This window comes from Danio rerio, chromosome 24, assembly GCF_052040795.2.
Source record: "Danio rerio strain M-AB ecotype USA chromosome 24, GRCz13ab, whole genome shotgun sequence".
NCBI classification, from domain to species: domain Eukaryota; kingdom Metazoa; phylum Chordata; class Actinopteri; order Cypriniformes; family Danionidae; genus Danio; species Danio rerio.
Window position 1 is genome coordinate 38,922,237 of NC_141044.1, and position 20,069 is coordinate 38,942,305.

The window sequence follows — 20,069 nt, forward strand, 5'->3', positions numbered from 1 at the left end:
TAGACATCTTTTAAAAACAAAAAATGCTTGCTGGGTTCATTTATAATCAACTCATGTACATAACTGGACACCGAGTTGTTTTACACAAGGGCATTTTAAAGTATTTACCAGCGTTTTTTGTCTTAATAAGTATATATTGTTTGTGCTGTAGCTTTCTGCAGATGTTGCAGACCTCCCGGAAACCGCCAAAGAAGAAGTGACTGAAACTGAGTACAAGAAGAAACTATGGTAAATTTAGACAGATAAAAAATTGCTTAATGGACATTTTATACAATAATACAACTTTACTAATTCTGCCTCTCATCTAGTCAACTTGTTCAAGACCTGATCAACACTGAGACTGAGTTTCTGAAGGAGATGGAGTTTTTCACAACACACCATCTTAAACGTGTGGATGAGGAGGGCGCGCCGCCTGAAATCACCATGCAAAAAGAAACCATTTTCCGTAACATCAATGACTTGAAAGCGTTTCACAGCAGGTACACAGTTCAGACAGCCAAAGAAGTTGGTAATTTTACAACTGTGTGCTCATTAGCCACTTAGTTGGACCCCTTTTGTGTTCAGAATTGCCTCATTTCTTTATAGCACTCATTCAGCAAGGCATTTTTGACCACAGAACTGGATATTTTTAGTTTTCTTTAGAACATTCTGTTTAAACCATTATAATATTCATGCAAGCACTGTCGCCTCACAGCAAGAAGGTCGTTGGTTTAAGTCCCTGATGAGTCAGTTGGCATTTCAGTGTGGAGTTTGCATGTTCTCCCTGTATTTGTGTGGATTTCCTTCGGGTGCTCCGGTTTACCCCCCAGTCCAAAGACATGTGCTATAAGTGAATAAGATTAAATAAATTGGCTGTAGTGTGTGTGTGTGTGTGTGTGTGAGAATGCGATAGTGTATAGATGTTTCCCTGTACTGGGTTGCAGCTGGAAGGACAACTGATGCGTAAAGAAACATATGCTGGAATAGTTGGTGGTCCATTCTGCTGTGGCGGACCCTAATGATTAGGCACTAAACCAAAGGAAAATGAAGGAATGAATGTTCATGCATGATAGACTAGAAATTTTTAGATCAGATTTTAGCACCAACAACCATGCAGTGTTCAAAGTGTTCAATCACCAATTTTGCCCCATCCAGATGCTCAGTTTATACTTACGCAGGTTTTCTTGACTATTTCTACATGTTTTAAAGGCTTATTAAACCCTAAACCCTACTTTTTTAATAAGATTTCAACATGTTGAACATTAAGTAGGCAATGTTAGCATGTGTTAGCTTTAATTGTAGAGAATAACTGGCTAATATTGAGCTGTGATTGGCTCTAATGATCACTGGTTAACAAAAACACAGATATTTGAGCATCTGAAATCTGCAACTATCACCTGATCCATCAGCAGATCAACACAAGGTTTCAACTTTCAAACTATCCAGTGCCCGATGACTTTTCTGTCCCTTGAAAACAATTTAAAAATAAGCACTTGTTTGAATAGATAATCAACTTTATTCGTGTTCAATAAAAAAGGTCAGGAGAGGTTTTTTTTCAATGTCAAAAATCTGAGTAATTTATTGGATACAAATGAATAATTCAATTCACAGAATTCTGATATCCCCAATGCAATGCAAAAATTACATTCACACAGACATTCACAGCATGTTTCTTTCATCAGTTGTCCTTCCAGCTGCAACCCAGTACAGGGAAACATCTATACACTATCACATTCGCAACAACTTTCATTTACGCTCTTATATGCAGATGATATTTACAGGTGAAGTTTAGTGAAATTCGTCCCTTGTCAATCATTCTCCAGTCCTCCATTGGCCGCACCCATTCGCATCTTCTATTAATTCTCTGCACAACGTCAAAGCACAAGACTTCTCAACTGCAAATTCTGTTCATTTATCAACCCATCTCTGCAGCGAAGCTTCCTGTAAGCAGAGCAGAGATGGGTTGAAAATGAACACAGAATTTACAGTTGAGATGTCTTGTGCTGGGTGATGCGGTGGCGCAGTAGGTAGTGTTGTCATCTCACAGCAAAAAGGTCACTGGTTCGAGCCTCGGCTGGCTCAGTTGGCATTTCTGTGTGAAGTGTGTATGTTCTCCCCGCATTCACGTGGGTTTCCTCCGGGAGAGTGTGTTTCTCAGTGAGGGTTGCAGCTGGAAGGGTATCAGCTGCGTAAAATTTATGTTGGAAAAGCTGGCGGTTTATTCTGTTGTGGCGACCCCGGATTAATAAAGGGACTAAGCTGAAAAGAAAATGAATGAATTAATGAAGTCTTGTGCTTTTGACGTTGTGCAGAGAATTTGCAGAAAAAGAGGACGTATGTATGGGTGCGGCCAATAAAGTACAAGTTAATTATCAGGCCTTTGCATTTCTAAAAGCTTCATCTACTTCTGCAAAAATGCTTCATTAGCATCCAAGGCATATCACTCTCGAAAAGAAGTTTGGTTTATAAATCACCTTAAGCAATACAAATACAATTGTTTAATAAAGGAAAAAGAGACAAAATTATATATATATATATATATATATATATATATATATATATATATATATATATATATATATATATAATATATATATTTTTTTAACATTCCCTCTAGTGTCAGCCCAGATTTTTAGTCCGTGTCAGCATGCTCACAGTTTTAAACTTCCATTTAAGTTGCAAATCTGAGGTGGACTTGAATTGAAAGAAGAGGTTTAGTGACCTTTTAATGCTTTGAGTTGCTTTAATGTGATTGGTTGACAGTGTTGGGGAGATTACAGATTACAAATTACCCTATTTAAAATGTAATAAGTTACACTGCTTTTCGATTACTTTATAAAAGTAAAGTAACTACTTACTTTTGATTACTTTTAAGTGTTTAATGGACATTTTCAAATAAATCATTTTCAAGCATTTATACCGAGGACATGTTCCCCGTGCGATTTAAGCCTGTGGGTGCGCCGCAAATCAAAAGCATCAGAATAGCACCGCTTAAATAAATGGCCTCAGCAGAAGGCATCGTGCACATCAAAAACAAGCAAAGCAACAGATACATGTTTTTCAACTTATCCCAGATTAAAAAAAAAAAACATTTTTAGATGTAACCCCATTTGTAATCTTTAACATTTTCACAAGTAACTGTAATTTAATTACACATTTTTTCTCAGTAACTGTAACAAATTACTGTTACTTTTATTTTGTAATCAAATTACGTAACGTTATTACATGTAATTAGTTACTCCCCAACACTGTTGGTTGATTAGATTTTTGAATGAATGAGTAGTTGAACAAACAGCCAACAGTGGATTCTCATGACTAAGGTTGACTGTTATCTGTTTTCTAGCTTGCTGCCTGGCCTGCGCGATTGTGACACAGATGATGATATTGCAATGCATTTCCTGAAAAACTCTGAAGGTTTCGAGAAATATCTCCAGTACCTTATTGGACAGTTGCAGGCAGAGTCCATCATCAGTGAAAAACAAGTGCACCAATATTTCAAGGTGTGTTTGTAAAATAGTAGCAGGTCTGTGACACAATGTTTTCAGTTTTCACAGGACACCGATTATAACATTTTTATACCTTTTATCCATCAGGATTATTCAGTCTCGGAGTTGGCAAATGTTGACCCCTCTGAAGGTCCAGTACTGAGTATCAATGCTTATCTTCAGAGACCACCTGAGAGAATTCAAAAGTACAGGGCTCTACTGAAGGTAGTTTAAACTTATATACATTTCATATATGTATGTATACAGTTGAAGTCAGAATTATTAGCCATCCTGAATTATTAGCGCCCCTGTTTCTTTTTTTCCCCAATTTCTGTTTAATGGAGGGAAGATTGTTTCAGCACATTTCTAATCATAATAGTTTTAATAACTCATCTCTAATAACTGATTTATTTTATCTTTGTCATGATGACAGTAAATAATATTTGACTAGATATTTTTCAAGACACTTCTATACAGCTTAAAGTGACATTTAAAGGCTTAACTAGGTTAATAAGGTTAACTAGGCAGGTTAGGGTAATTAGGCAAGTTATTGTATAACGATGGTTTGTTCTGTAGACTATCGAGAAAAAAAATTAGCTTAAAGGGGCTAATAATTTAGTCCCAAAAATAGTTTTTGAAAAATTCTAAACTGCTTTTATTCTTGCCAAAATAAAACAAATAAGACTTTTTCTAAAGGAAAAAATATTATTAGAAATGCTGTGAAAATTTCCTTGCTCTGTCAAACATCATTTTGGAAATATATAAAAAAGAAAAAAAAATTAAAAGGGGGCTAATAATTCTGACTTCAACTGTATATGTATAATGTAAAATATATACAATATTTATTACATTATCCATTATACAGTTTTAGTGTAAACCATATTATGCTTGTAGTTGGTATGTCAATCTCTACTTTCAAAGTGCTGTGTATTCAAAATACTATGTCTTGTTTTTAACTCATTATCGGTCAGCCATATTGGAGGCACAGCATGTAAACAATGTCACTGAACTGGACGAAACTCACATATTTAGCTGATTGTTGCTGCTGGATATGATCAGATTAGATTGGATTCAACTTTATTGTCACCATTACACATCTACAAGTACAAGGCAACTAAATGCAGCAATTGCAGGATGTGGGTTTAGAGTGCAATTTCAGAAAAAACTATGGTATTGTTTACAGATAGATGTACAGTACTAAGAACGTTATATACTGGGAGTGGCGGATTTAAGCATTGGCAATATGGGTAATCACAGCGTAAGCTTCAGCCAAGTCTGTGTTTACACAGTCTAAAGTTTCCCTTCCTCTTTTATGACAGAAAATGTTTTGATAAAATTTGGGAAGCACTGCCTTTAGTTTTAAGTTTAGGATGAATTGTTGTCATGTTTTGGGCTGTATCACTCAGTCGAACTGAAAAAAAAAAACATTCAGTGTAATAAGTAGAGAGATTAAAGAGAAAATAAACTGAAGAAGGAAAGCTGTTTGTGATGAACAGTCCAACTGAAGAAGGATTTATTGGACAAGAATGTTGATGATTCCTGTTTGTTGTAATCATGTCCAGTCAAGTGAAATATTAGGCTAATATATTAAAGGGGTGGTTTAGAGTGTATTTTAAGGCTTGGTTGTGTTTATAACATGTAAAGCAATATGTGCTCATGCTTCATTTGTAGAAAATCACGTTATTTTTTCATATATCTCACTTTGATTATATACAGCAACTCAGTTAACATGAAAAGGACTGTCATATTTCTTTGTTCCTCTAAAAAGGCCGCCCTCAAGAGGCTCTGATTGGTCAGCTAACATAATCTGCTGTGATTCGCAGATCGACTCCACATCACCAGGAAAAGCATCACGCCCCTACAAGCAAGCACTTCTGTGCTGTGTAAACCCTGTCAGTCAGAGTAGCTGTATCAGTTTGAGCCTGAATCAGACAGAAAATGAAGAGCACACAGCTGAACCTCACGCCTGCTCTCTAAAATAAAATCTGACAAGTGTCTTTCACACACATATATCCAGAATAAGCATGTGTAGGTAATAAAAAACGTTCTCATATCTTTAGCGAGTTTGTTATTTAAAATGTAGACGCAGGGAAAGCATCTGCATAGAGAGACACTGCAGCGCTGGTGAAGATTGAGTGTGTTTGCAGCTGTAAAAATTTGTAGCTAAATTGTTAGCGGAGCCAAACAGCATTTCCCGTTGTTTACATCCTTGTTTACGTCCTCGCTACAACATACCGTTAACGCTAGAAACTGTGTATGTTATAGATCAATTTTAACAAATAAAAATACTAACAGTCCACATCTTTGTCTATTATGGTTGGAGGAGTTTTTAGCCGAATCCAGCACTGAACTGGAAGCTGTCCTTTGTCAAATGCTAGCTATATATTTTTTAAAATTCTCTAGAACATAATTAAAATAAACTGTAAGCACTTCTCTCTTTGTGTCGTGTCCTTTGGAAGCCCAAATACAGAAACAGACCTCTGGCCACGCCCCTTTGATGTGTGGGGTGTGTGCGCTTGGTGAATGTGCGTAACCCAAAGCGTTTATGATCTCATAAACACAGGTGTATTTTTTTGTAGTCTCCAAACTTCGTTCGCTGTAGGCTTTGCTAAGCTAACTCTGTAAAAGACTATGTCTCCCTTTGCATTACACTTTGAGCATATTACAGTCAGAGATGTTGTTGATGTTCACACAGCAACATTCCACATTGAATAAAGTTTTAAATATGATATAATAGTGGATCATCCCTTTAAATAATGCAGCTCTTTTACAAACTATTTAATTCACTGTGAAATTATACACCATTTCCCCCTTACTTAGCCCCTTTCTATATTATTTAGCAGCTTACACACTATTTGTACACTGTTTAGACAGCAAAATAGGAAGAACAGGGTGCTCAGTAGATAATTATGCTAATTTAAGTAGCATATTTAAAAAGAAACCAGAGGTAGACTTGAATTGAAAGAGGTTGGTTCCGTGGCTCTTTAGTGAACTATGCCGTTCATACTGTTGTTCATACACTGTTGTGTGTCACCAATATGACTGTGAACATTTGAGAAATTGACCAAATGTTGACATATTTGCAAGCCTCTATTTTATATAATAATAAAATGTACAATTCCCTATGATTTTATTCAGGAACTGATCAGAAACAAAGCAAGGAATGGTCAGAATTGCTGTTTGTTGGAGCAGGCCTATGCCATGGTGTCCTCCCTCTCCCAGCGCTCAGAAAACACACACCATGTATCCCTCATAGAGAACTACCCTGCCAATCTGGAGGCATTGGGAGAACCCATTCGACAGGTAAAATCCCCAGTTTCAGAACTCACTCCTCAAGGCACAAGATAATCGTACACTTTCTTGTACATGTTGTCTATCAGCCTGCCTGACTTGCTGGAATGTTTCACAATTATGTATTGAAATATTATGGCTTTTTATTCTCCAGTGTTTCCCAACCCTGTTCCTGGAGCACACCAGCAGTACATACTTTCATGTCTCCCTTATCTGACCCATGAAGTTCAAGATTCGGAGTCTCTTCTTATCTTCTGATGAGTTGCTTTAGATGTGTTTGATTATGGAGAGGTTGGAAATGAGTACTGTTGGTGTGCCTTCAGGAACAGGGTTGGGAAACACTTCTCTATTCTTCATCTATGTTAAGCTGCTTGAATTGAATTGTGAATGTTACCGTGAGTGTAAAACGATGGATCATTTTCGTTCTGCAGGGACCTTTCACTGTTTGGGAAGGAGCTCCTGGAGTAAGAACATCTTCCAGAGGTCACCATCGCCACGTCTTCCTCTTCAAAAATCACGTGGTCATCTGCAAGCAGAAGAGAGACACAAATACAGACACCCAAACATATGTGTTCAAGAATATGATGAAGGTTGGAGCTTATAAAATACTTAATAGTTGAATACAGACAAATATCAGTCAAATGATGGGATAGTTCACCTAAATGATGACAATTTACTCCCTGTTTACTCACCCATCAAGTGGTTGTAAACCTATATGAGTTCTTTCTTCCATTGAACACAAAGAAAGATATATTGAAGAATGTTAGAAACCGGTAACCATTGACTTACATAGTAGGAATAACAAATACTATGCAAGTCAATGGTTAGAGGTTTTCAGCATTCTTCAAAACATCTTCCTTTGTGTTTAACAGAGTAAAGAAAGTGGAGGAATAGTAAATGATGACAGATTTGTCAGTGTTGGGTGAACTATCCCTCTTTTTTAATCATCTGAATCCTTCTTTTGTCTTAGCTCACAAACATTGATGTGAACGAGACGGTGGAGGGCGACGAGAGAGCGTTTGAGATCTGGCATGAGCGTGAGGACTCTGTGAGGAAATACACACTGCAGGCCCGGACGGTCATCATCAAGAACTCATGGCTCCGTGATCTCCGTGACCTTCAGCAGAGATACAGCATGCCAACATGGTGTAAGTCCAACTTGGATGTTAGCATGTATTGGGCTAGTTTCCCATAGCCATTTTTGCCATTTTTTCCATAATTTTTTTTGGGCTGAAATTGCTGAAAAACGTGCTTAATATGAAAGGTATAGTTCATCCCAAAAACATCTGCCATTATTTACGCTTACTTGCTGCAAACTTCAAAGGTCCAGTTGAACACAGAAGAAGATACTTTGAAGAATGCTGAAATCCTGTAACCATTGACATCCATAATATTTGTTTTTCCTACTATGGATGTAAGATGTTCATTCATTCATTCATTTTCTTGTCGGCTAAGTCCCTTTATTAATTCGGGGTCGCCACAGCGGAATGAACCGCCAACTTATCCAGCACGTTTTTACGCAGCGGATGCCCTTCCAGCTGCAACCCATCTCTTGGGAACATTCACACACTACGGACAATTTAGCCTACCCAATTCACCTGAACCACATGTCTTTGGACTGTGGGGGAAACCGGAGCACCCGAAGGAAACCCACGCGAAGGCAGGGAAAACATGCAAACTCCACACAGAAAAGCCAACTGAGCCGAGGTTCGAACCAGCGACACAGCGACCTTCTTGCTGTGAGGCGACAGCACTACCTACTGCGCCACTGCCTCTCCCCGATGTAAGATGTATTTGAAGAAATGTTAATGGCGTGTAGAAATGGTTACGCGGTCAAATAACTTTACCGAAGCCTCTCTAGTTGACGGTTTGTCTTGCGCGTATGGAAGGATATTTCAGACAATTTTCAAATGCAATTCCAAATTGGATTTTCAATTGCATTTTTAATATGTGGAGAAGTATATTGGGCCATAATCCAATTGCAAATCCTGCGTTTCCACTTTTGCGAACACGAGTGACTGCCACATTTCAAACAAAAACAGCAAAGTCCATTAGCAAATCTATTTCCCATGTTTTATGAGCTATGAGCCTGACATGGGGCGAGGCAGTGGCGCAGTAGGTAGTGCTGTCGCCTCACAGCAAGAAGGTCGCTGGGTCAACGCTCAGTTGGCGTTTCTGTGTGTAGTTTGCATGTTCTCCCTGCCTTTGCGTGGGTTTCCTCAGGTTTCCCCCACAGTCTAAAGACATGCGGTACAGGTGAATTGGGTAGGCTAAATTGTCCGTAGTGTATGAGTGTGTGTGTGTGTGTGTGTGAATGTGTGTGTGGATGTTTCCCAGGGATGAGTTGCAGCTGGAAGGGCATCCGCTGCGTAAAAACTTGCTGGATAAGTTGGCGGTTCATTCCGCTGTGGCGACCCCGGATTAATAAAGGGACTAAGCCGACAAGAATATGAATGAATGAATGAATGAGCCTGACATATCTAAATAGCAATACTATTTGCTACATTTGCTTTTTCTATTTCTCTGTGACTGAAAACTGTCAATCAAATGACAAGGGTGGGACTACTTTATTGGACATTTTTATATTGGGAAGTTACGTTACTCAGAGTCGACACACTGTTTTGAATTGTACAGTCTATGGTTTTGAACAATGGAGTTAATCGATGAAATTGTTGAGCACATTATGACAGTCCCAGAGTTTGTAGTTCTAATTGAATTCACATATATTGTGCAATGTGTTGTGGGCAATAGAGTCAAAGACTACAGAATACCTGTCACTCATATACTTTTAATTGGAGGAAAAGTGTAACCGTCAATATGGCGAATGAAGCCCGCCTTCTAGTTCAGGAGCCAATCAGCGATCACTATATGGCGAATAAAGCCCGCCTTTTAGTACAGAAGCCAATCAGCGATCACTTTATGGCAAGTAAAGACCGCCTTCTAGTACAGAAGACAGTCAGCGATCACCAGACTAGACGTGAGTTTCTGTAGTTTTTGTGTGATACGATTATTTAGAAATGAAATTAAACAGACATTTATTGTTTCATTTATTGGTTATTCATAATATGTAATGTACTCGTAATCTTGGCAAGTAGTTTTATAGAATTTGATGTTTCCCCATTCAAACAGAATGCCCAAGCATACTGCCTGAGAGGCATTTGAAAGATGGCTGCCAAGTAAAATTACTTACCTTAAAGAGACTTTGATAGAATACGGACAGTACTACACTTTCAATTTCTAACTAAAATAGTAGAACATCCAGGAACCTTTAAAATACTTTTTCCAACATACTTACATACAAATACAAAAATAACAACATACAAATATACATCCATATTTGATTTTGGAATATCAATCAAAAGGGAAAAAATCTCGTTTAAACAGTTGCTTACAACCTTCTTTTCTTCCGTAAAATCCCATTTGGTATTACTGATACCATGTCATAGAAAGAAAATGTGAAAATATATTGATTAAATAAAATAAACCACATGCCTTATATCAAAAACCAATTCAATAAATGTAGAAAAGGTAATCAATTTCTGGATTTTGGCCTAAATTGATGTCATTCCTGGAGCAACACATACACACTCAACTCATTCCTGCAAAAAAAAAAAAATGCTTTTCTTACTTGGATTTTTTTTTTGTTCAAATCCAAATATCTAAAAACTCTTAAATTATGCATTTTCTAGACAAACAAAAAAAATATGCCAAAATTAAGTGAGTTTTTTTTTTTAAACAAGCAAAATGTCAAAAGAAAAAGCTAAATTAATCCCATTAAAAAACTTACTCATTTGTGAATATTATTTCTTAAAACAAGACAATATTTTTTAAGTCTTGAAAATGCAGAATGATTTAAGATTTTTTTTAATATTTGGTCTAGAAACAAGAAAAAAGGTAGGGAACCCATTTTTTTTTTGCAGTGATGAAACCCCAGTAGTACTAAAAAACCATGCCATGTTCTTACATACTGCAATAAAATAAACCGTAGTCTAATATTTTTTTAATTTCCTGTCATTCCAGGCTCTCCAGATTTTGACGCAGTGTTGACAGACCTTACAGCAGAGCTCGGACAGACTGTAAAGCTTGCCTGCAAAGTCACCGGAGTCCCCAAACCACAGGTCACCTGGTACAAAGGTATGAACCAAATCTTGCATGCTTCTTGTCTTTAGGCTCTATTTTAACAATCTAGGCGCAAAGTCTAAAGCGCATGGTTCCAAAGCATTAAGGCTGTGTTGAATCCACTTTTGCTATTTTAAGGACGGAAAAATATGCTCTGCGCCCCGGCGCATGGTCTAACAGGGTTGTGCTTATTCTCTTAATGAGTTAGGGGTGCGTTTTGAGTATAACTTGCATTAAACCAATCAGAGTTGGTTTACTAAATGCTTCATTAGCCAGAAAACAGTTAGACAGACCATCTGCAGTGCCAGGAAAAAGAACGAGCCTCCTCTATTCGGCCACTTTCTCTTTACTTTTACTCTTTACTTTCGTGGATAAGGAAACGGTGTTGTACTCACTCCACTAAAGACATCCATTAGCCTACATATTTAATTTAGTTTGTTAAGCACAACTGTTTGCTTAAAACTATTTCTATATTCATTTTTAATTTCCAGCATATGAATAAATGAATAATAATAAAGAAGTGTGGTCAAAAAACTTATATTCAAAGTTATATCCAAACACACGTCCTATTCTTATCCTCATGTGGTAATGCAGACGTTTCTAAAACCAAACAGGTTGACATTTTATTTAAAGTTACAAAAAATTATTTCCCCAAAGATCCTTTATTGTTTCTATTGAAAAACTCTCAATTTCCCTTAAATGCAAAGGTCCGTAAATTTTGGTTAGCTGCTTTAACTGCTACAAAGAAAATGTTGGTACAAAGGTGGAAACCTCCTCATGATCTCTCAGTTAAGCACTGGTTACATTCATTATTGGAAATACTGTATCTGGAACTGTCATCAGCACAGATCAACCATGCCAAAGTGGACATTCTTACAGTATGGAATTTCTATATATGCAACGTCAAAGAAATCTTGGACACTTAACCCTCATCTGATCCTACGGATGACAACTTAGGGTGCTTTCACACCTGTGAATCGATTCAGTTGTTCCGAAACAGAGATTACAATTGTTACATTGTTGCTCTTTGCTCTTGGAGCGGTTCGCTTTCACACGGCAAAGTTTCTAATCGGACCAAAAGAGCTAAAACAAGTCACGTGCGAGTAAACGCTCCTCACATTAGTCAGAGTGTCAGGGTTTATTTTGCAGCGTCCCGCTCAGCTGTCAGGAGAGGTTTGGTGGTGATTGACAGGGTGCATGCGCGCGACGTGTCTGAGGAGAGACGCGGTGGGGAGGGGTGAGAGGGGTGCGCGACGATGCCTATTTGAGGACTGGGAGGGAGAAGCGAGATTACCGGGAGATTATCACTCGTTTGCGGGCATCCGGAGACTCGCGAAACTTCCCGCCCTACTCATAATTCTCTCTTCATATAGCCGTAAGCCTATTACATATCCATAAAACACTGTGATATAACCGCGCTTGGATCGGATCGCTTTCTCACTGCAATCGAACCGCTCCAGGGTTCGTTTCAATCAAGCCGAGACCACCTCATTCAAGCGATCTCGGAGCGATAACTTTGGCGCGGAACAGAGCGCGATTGCCCTGTTTACATGTGCCAATCGAACCGCGCTAACTGGGCAAATGAGATACGTTCCGAAACAAAAGTGTAGGTGTAAAAGCACCCTTAATGTAAATTATTTGACAGCTTGGTCTAAACTATAGTTATTCTGTGTTTCCTGATGTGCGTATAATGGGGTGGGGGGATAGGGAATATATATGGGGTAATATCTGTTTAAAGTATTTTTCTATCTGATTGTAAAAAATTTTATATTCTCACTTTCGGAAATAAAAAAACTGAATTACAAAAATAAATAAAATAAAACCGAGCAGGTGGACATATCGAAAATAGTTTTTATTAAAACAAATAAAGTGCCGCAAATGGATTTGCTATTTAAACAACATGCCGCAAACATGAAAATTAGGGTTGCGCTGGTCTGAAAATAACAACAAATCGTGCCAAACACAACTTGTGCCTTAATGCACTGGGTGTATGATAGGGCCTTATGTGTCTTATTATAAGCAAAATAATACATCTCTGCGACTTTCATAAACAGATGGACATGCAGTGGAAGCAGATCCTCATCACATCATCATTGAAGACCCAGACGGCTCTTGCACACTTATATTGGACAACATGACTGCAGACGACTCGGGCCAGTACATGTGCTTTGCTACCAGCTCAGCGGGAAATGCCAGTACACTGGGCAAAATCACTGTACAGGGTGAGTGACGGTGTAATTAAACTGAGAGAAAGATTGAAAGGGCTCATGAACTGCCTTTTATGTTTTTCACTGTTCTATAATGTTAAAAAAATAAATAAAAAGATCATTTTGATGCCCTTCATTGAAACACACTACTTGATTAGACGTGGCAGATTGTAAATTCCTAAGTATGACTGGCTAACAGTTTACATATTCAAAAAACTAAGTTTAAAATATAGACTGACGCTGCTGTGTAGGTTAAACAAGTACAAATGATCCAATATAGTAATAACCAATAATGTTTTGATTTCTCCGTTCATGGTTACTTTGTATTCAATCTCTTTGCAGTGCCTCCACGTTTTGTGAATAAGATCCGGAACGCCACACTATTTCCAGGAGAAGATGCTCAGTTCACCTGCACCATCCAGAGCGCACCAAGTCCCAAGATAAGGTATTTGTATCAGTGGGGGAAAATAAGTATTGAACATGTCATGTTTTTTTTCCTGGAAGTAATATTTCTAAAGGAGCTGTTGACGTGGAATTTAACCAGATTTTAGTAAACATTCAAACAATACAAACATTAAAATAAAACAAAATCTGAAAAATGAGTTGTGTAATAATAATGAAAGGACAAAAGGAGAAAGCACTGAACTACTGAAACATATTTAACACTTTGTATAAAGGCTTTTTTGGTGACGGCAGCTTAAAGACGCCTCTCATATGGAGAATGAAGTTGCATGCTTTGCTCAGGTGTGAGTTGTTCCACAGAATTAAACAGAGTGTAAAAATCTGGACGGTTCTGTGGGTCTCATTGATCAAATCTGAGCTTTAATTTGTATTTTCTATTGGACTCGCATCAGGTGATAGGCTGGGCCATTCTACAGCTAGATTTTCTTTATCTGAAAGCATTTGAGAGTTTCTTTGGCTGTGTTTTGGATCATTGTCTTGGTGAAATGTCCAGTCTGGTTTCATCTTCATCTTCTTGCTAATGTAGATGTTGGACTGAAGCAGCTGATATTTATTTACAATGAGAAAGGTCAGAGGGTTTTTATACTAAGAAATGCTTTCTATTCTTATTATTTTATGTTAAAAACTATTAAACTAATCAATCTGACTATTAAACTAAGGAAATCCAGCATATTCTCCAGTGTTCCACCCTAAATAACAGCAACTTGTGGAATTTAAATATAGTAAAATCCCTAAAACTTTGGATAACAGTGATATACATATATGTGCCTTATAACAAATTGGAATATTAAAAAAGCCACCTATTACTATCACAAACAAATAAAAAAAATCACCTGACCCAGTATAAAAAAAAAGTAATTAATAATAATAATAATAATAATTACTTACATTTATATAGCGCTTTTCTGGGCACTCATAGCGCTTTACACAATGGGGGGGAATCTCATCCACCACCAGTGTGCAGCATCCACCAGTGTGCAGCATCCACCTGGATGACGCAACAGCAGCCATTTTGCGCCAGACCGCACACCACACACCAGCTGATTGGTAGAGAGGAGACAGTGATGAAGCCAATTGGAATATGGGGAGGGTTAGGAGGCCATGATGGACAGAGGCCAGTGGGCAGATTTGGCCAGGATGCCGGGGTTAAACCCCTACTCTTTTTCGAAGGACATCCTGGGATTTTTAACGACCACAGAGAGTCGGGACCTCGGTTTAACGTCTCATCCGAAAGACGGCGCTCCTTGAGCAGTATAGAGTCCCCGTCACTATACTGGGGCATTAGGCCCCCTGCTGGCCTCACTAACACCACTTCCGGCAGCAACCTAGCTTTCCCATGTCTCCCTTCCAGGTACTGACTGGGCGCAGCCCTGCTTAGCTTCAGTGGGTGACCATGTGAGAGTTGCAGAGAGCTAGCTGCCGAAACTAAATGTTTATCAGGAAGAATTTTTAAACATAAGCTTCAACTTACCACACTCATGTTCCAGTGTACACGGATGGATGAATGTGTATCTGCTGCAGCAGTGATTGGTTTAAAGTGTTTCGGAAGAAGATTATTCCTGGCCAAAGCTCAGATTTAACAGCTGAAGCTTGTGTGTACTTTTAGCCCTTGAGCAAATAGAAAAGGAAAAGCAATGTCATTCTTTAATTTGCGCGCATTCTATGTCTTCCTTATAAGCACTTGAGTGTATGAAAACTGATCATCCTATGATTTTCATCAAAATAGAAAAAGGAGACTGTTTAAAGAAAGAAGACTTTGGTATTATTTTTTTTTGTAGGGCCATATGGGATTCGTTGTAAATGAAAGCGCTGATATAGCAGCTACAGTTAGGAGTAGCAAAATGTAAAAATTCCTGTACAGTAATGAGGAATGGCAAATGGAATGGGATCAATGCACGAACAAGAAATTGTTTAAAGTAAATCCATTAATAAAATGAAAGAAATAACTACCATTTTGAAAATAGACACAGCCAGGTTGTACATCCAGGATGCAGAATCGGCCACTCATGATTTACACAATATTTATTGAAAGGGGAAGAGAAACCTATTTGTGACTTGTGGAAGAATATTTTGACTACACTACCGGACAAAAGTCTTGTCGTTGATCCCAGTTGTAAGAGCAACAAATAATAACTTGACTTCTTGTTAATCATTTGGAAAAGTGGTAAAGGGTAGATTTTTTAGATTAATCATCTGTATCACAATCATCACAAATCCTACAGAAGACATATTGGAACCCGCATGGACCCAAGATTCTCACAGAAATCAGTCAAGTTTGGTGAAGGAAATATCATGGTTTGGGGTTCATTCAGTATGGGGGCGTGCGAGAGATCTGAGTGGATGGCAACATCAACAGTCTGAGGTATAAAGACATTTGTGCTGCCCATTACATTACAAACCACGGGAGAGGGCAAATTCTACAGCAGGATAGCGCTCCTTCTCATACTTCACCCTCCACATCAAAGCTCCTGAAAGCAAAGATGGTCAAGGTGCTGCAGTATTGGCCAGCCCAGTCACCAGACATGAACATTATTAAGCATGTCTGGGGTAAGATGATGGAGGAGGCATCCAAATACGCTTTTTTTGCCATTCCAGATGACTTTATTAATAAGAGATTTGAGTCATTGCAGAGATGTATTGATGCAGTCCTCAAAGCTCATGGGAGTTATACACAATATTCATTCTTCTTCCACTGCAGCATGACTTTATTTTCTATACTGGACATTATTTCAAGTGACAATTCAAGTGACTATTTCAAGTGACATTATTTCAGGTGACAAGATCTTTGTCTAAGCAAAGTCAGACCTTACTGTCCTAATTAAATCACTAAAAATCAAGACATGATCATATTTTATTTTGGTAAAATACGCATAATCTTGAGGCCTTTGCCTTTCATATAAGCCACTTCTGATACCAAATGAACAACTCGGATAGGTGACAGGACTTTTGTCAGGTAGTGTATAAAACATTTTAATAGAATCCTTTATTTAGTCAGTACTAATAGTCTAGTGCAGTGGTGCTCAATCCTGTTCCTGGGATTACAGACCTAATTACAGACAGGTGTGTTTGATAAAGGATGCAACTGAAATCTGCAGGAAGGTAGATCTCCAGCAACAGGATTGAGCACCACTGTTCTAGTGGTAAAGTGCACATATAGCACTACGGTGCTCATGGCGACCCGAGTTCAATTCCCGGCTTTTGGTCCTTTGCCGATCTTTCCCTCCTCTCTCTGCTCCCCATGTATCCCTGTCTCAACTCCACTGTCCTATCAAATAAAGGAGAAAAATCCTAAAAAAATTATTTATTTTAAAAAGAATCCTTTATTTATCAACTATTTTGAGGAATATGTTTAAAAAGGTGCCTCTCTTGGATACATTTTTGAATATTATTTCAATTCAATTCATCTTTATTTGCATATAAAGTGAATTAATAAACTGACGATCCTTTATGACCTTTTATGATGTTTTATTTTCTTGTATAATGCTTGTTTATTTAAAAACAGTTATGTTTTGTAAATGATGTATTGAGTACATGTTGTGAATATAGCCAATGCTCTTAATTTGGCAGTAAAACATAGCTAAATATATATATAATATAATAATTATTTAGGGCGAAGCAGTGGCGCAGTAGGTAGTGCTGTCGCCTCACAGCAAGAAGGTCGCTGAGTCGAGCCTAGGCTCAGTTGGCGTTTCTGTGTGGAGTTTGCATGTTCTCTCTGCATTCACATGGGTTTCCTCCGGGTGCTCCGGTTTCCCCCACATTCCAAAGACATGCGGTACAGGTGATTGGGTAGGCTAAATTGTCCGTAGTGTATGAGTGTGTGTGTGTGAATGTGTGTGTGGATGTTTCCCAGAGATGGGTTGCGGCTGGAAGGGCATCCGCTGTGTAAAAAATTGCTGAATAAGTTGGCGGTTCATTCCGCAGTGGCGACCCAGGATTAATTAAGGGACTAAGCCGACAAGAAAATGAATGAATGAGTAATTATTTACATGTTGCTGTTTGGTGGCTTTGATTACTTCTATCTCCTTGATTTGCACTTATAAGTCACCCTAAACTAAAGAGTCTGCTGAATGATTCATATTATTCAAACAGAAAACAGTCATTAAAAACTGTAATGATATTTGACTAAATGTTTATACTGTACTTACAATAAAGTGATGAGCATAAGCATGTCAGAAACAGCGCCAAAATGTTTTGTTTAATGCCGTTTTTTTTCTTCATCTCCCTGCCCAGATGGTTTAAAGAGGGTAAACTGCTGACAGACATGGAGAAGTTTCAGACCTACAGTGAAGCGCGCAGTGGAGTGTTGGTTCTAGTCATCAAGAATCCTGTTGAAAGAGACCTGGGACATTATGAGTGTGAGGTATGGAGATTCTTTTGTATTTACTCTGGTTCTGAGGAGACTGTAATTCAGACTGTAATCACCTGACTGATCCGCAGTTGTCCAACCGTCTGGGCAGTGCCAGGTGTGCGGCACAGCTGGTCACTCCTGCTGTGGCAATGGCAGGAGAACGCAGAGCAGAGCAGGCCATCTCTATTGAAGGTAACACACACATGCTGTCCGTTTAGTATTATTTCACTTATTCAAAACTGATCATATTCTGATGCAATGTTTATTGGTTTTATTTAATGTATTGCTCTAGAAAAACACACTGCAAGATGGTTTTTGAAATCAGGTTTAGAAAGTGAGAAAAGTATTGGAATAAGAGTTGGAAATGAATGCAAACATGCCACATAAATGGATAAAAATTCCAGTTGAAAATCTGAGCGGGCATCTTGATGTCAAAATTACATCAAAAATGCAAATCAATTTGATGTCAGTTGACTACACTGATGCTAAATTGACATCTAACATTGGCTTTAAAAAACACATCAAAATTTGATTATTGATGCTAACGGTAGATGTCAATATGATGTCATTTTGGCATCAAGGTCATCTACATGCATTGTAGGCAGGGACTTAGACGTATCCCCAACATTAACTATTGATATTCAATTCAGTTCAATTCATTTATTTCTATAGCACTTTTACAATATAGATTGTGTCAAAGCGGCTTCACATAGAAGATTATAGTGAATTGAATGTCCCCAATAATAATTTAATTAACTTAAAAATAATAAATAAATAAATTGTGCTGTCAATATTAACCTAGACATGTCGAAATCTCGTCTCTCCAAGTCACACTGCCCCCAAACACACATGAACAGTGTGATTGGCTGAGCCTTTTCCCGGCTGTAGCTGCGTTCAGATGAAGCAGCGTCAAAACTTTAAGAACTCATATTTTACCAAAAAATATTTCCTACCATTTTGTCAAATTGATAACCATATTATTTTAAGTGTTTACTTACAAATGTGCATTTTTATATGACAATTTGTTTTCTTGTTTTTTGTTAAAAACTGAAGCCCATAGGCAAATAACAATTTGGCCGGCACATTCAACTTTCCTCATTTAGAATTTGACCATTTGAATGATAAAAAAAAATGTAAACATAATAATAATTTAATTTTTGGTCAACTTTCAAACCACCTGAACCCCTCTTGGCTACAGGCCTGACTATTTAATTTAACCTGATAAACTGTATGAAGAGAGGATTAATTAATAATATATTTTAATAGCAGTTGAATAATTAATAGCATATACAGTTGAAGTCAGAATTATTAGCTCCCCTGAATTATTAGCCCCATGTTTTTTTCCCCAACTTCTGTTTAATGGAGAGAAGATTTTTTTCAACGCATTTCTAAATATAATAGTTTTAATAACTCATTTCTAAAAACTGATTTATTTTATCTTTGCCATGATGACAGTAAATAATATTAGACTAGATATTTTTCAAGACACTTCTATACAGCTTAAAGTGACATTTAAAGGCTTAACTAGGGTAATTACATTAACTGGGCAGGTTAGGGTAAATTAGGCAAGTTATATAACGATGGTTTGTTCTGTAGACTATCCAAAAAATAGCTCAAAGGGGCTAATAATATTTACCCTAAAATTATGTTTAAAAAATTTAAAGCTGCTTTTATTTTAGCCAGAATAAAACAAATAATATTTTTTCCAAAAGAAAAAATATTATCAAACATACTGTGTTAAACATCATTTGGGAAAATGAAAAAAAAAATTATTAATTAATAAATCAAGCATGGGCTAATAATTCAACAATACTTCAACTATACTTCAACTATACTTTAACTATACTTCAACTATGTGTGTAGATTATATATATATAATTATATGAATATGCATTATATAACTCAAGATATCTGAACATCCTCTGACCATGATATAATAGTAAATAAAACAGTTGTCAAGCCAACTTTCTGCTACAAACAGAAACTCGTAACTTTTCCCCCGTCTTCTGATTGGTCCACTGCTGTGGAACTGACAGTGATGAGCTCTGGTGCATGTTAAAGTTGAAGATCGGTCAACTTAACATGAACTTGACATGAAATCTAAAAAATGTGGCTCAATGTGTCACACACGTCCAACATGTTTACATTGAAAAACACTAGAAAAAAAGCACAATG

At 37.5% G+C, this 20,069-nt stretch overlaps 1 protein-coding gene and 1 long non-coding RNA gene across 51 annotated transcripts in view; one reads left to right on the forward strand and one right to left on the reverse strand.

Moving 5' to 3' along the window:
* Positions 1-20,069, forward strand: part of obscnb (obscurin, cytoskeletal calmodulin and titin-interacting RhoGEF b) — a 104,086-nt gene that overhangs the window by 68,021 nt on the left and 15,996 nt on the right. For all 50 annotated transcript variants that reach the window (XM_087309893.1, XM_087309896.1, XM_087309895.1 and 47 more), the window contains 12 exons: positions 152-228; positions 309-479; positions 3,323-3,479; positions 3,573-3,689; positions 6,603-6,767; positions 7,187-7,345; positions 7,726-7,903; positions 10,776-10,889; positions 12,929-13,096; positions 13,424-13,526; positions 17,777-17,906; positions 17,984-18,086. In XM_087309893.1, coding sequence (XP_087166019.1) covers positions 152-228; positions 309-479; positions 3,323-3,479; positions 3,573-3,689; positions 6,603-6,767; positions 7,187-7,345; positions 7,726-7,903; positions 10,776-10,889; positions 12,929-13,096; positions 13,424-13,526; positions 17,777-17,906; positions 17,984-18,086 — 1,642 coding nt within the window. The remainder of the gene's footprint in view (positions 1-151; positions 229-308; positions 480-3,322; positions 3,480-3,572; positions 3,690-6,602; positions 6,768-7,186; positions 7,346-7,725; positions 7,904-10,775; positions 10,890-12,928; positions 13,097-13,423; positions 13,527-17,776; positions 17,907-17,983; positions 18,087-20,069) is intronic.
* LOC147838091 (uncharacterized) lies at positions 3,150-7,283 on the reverse strand. The gene is made up of 2 exons (XR_015525404.1): positions 7,150-7,283; positions 3,150-3,654 (listed from the first exon to the last, which is right to left on the reverse strand). It is a non-coding gene; the product is annotated as an uncharacterized LOC147838091 (long non-coding RNA).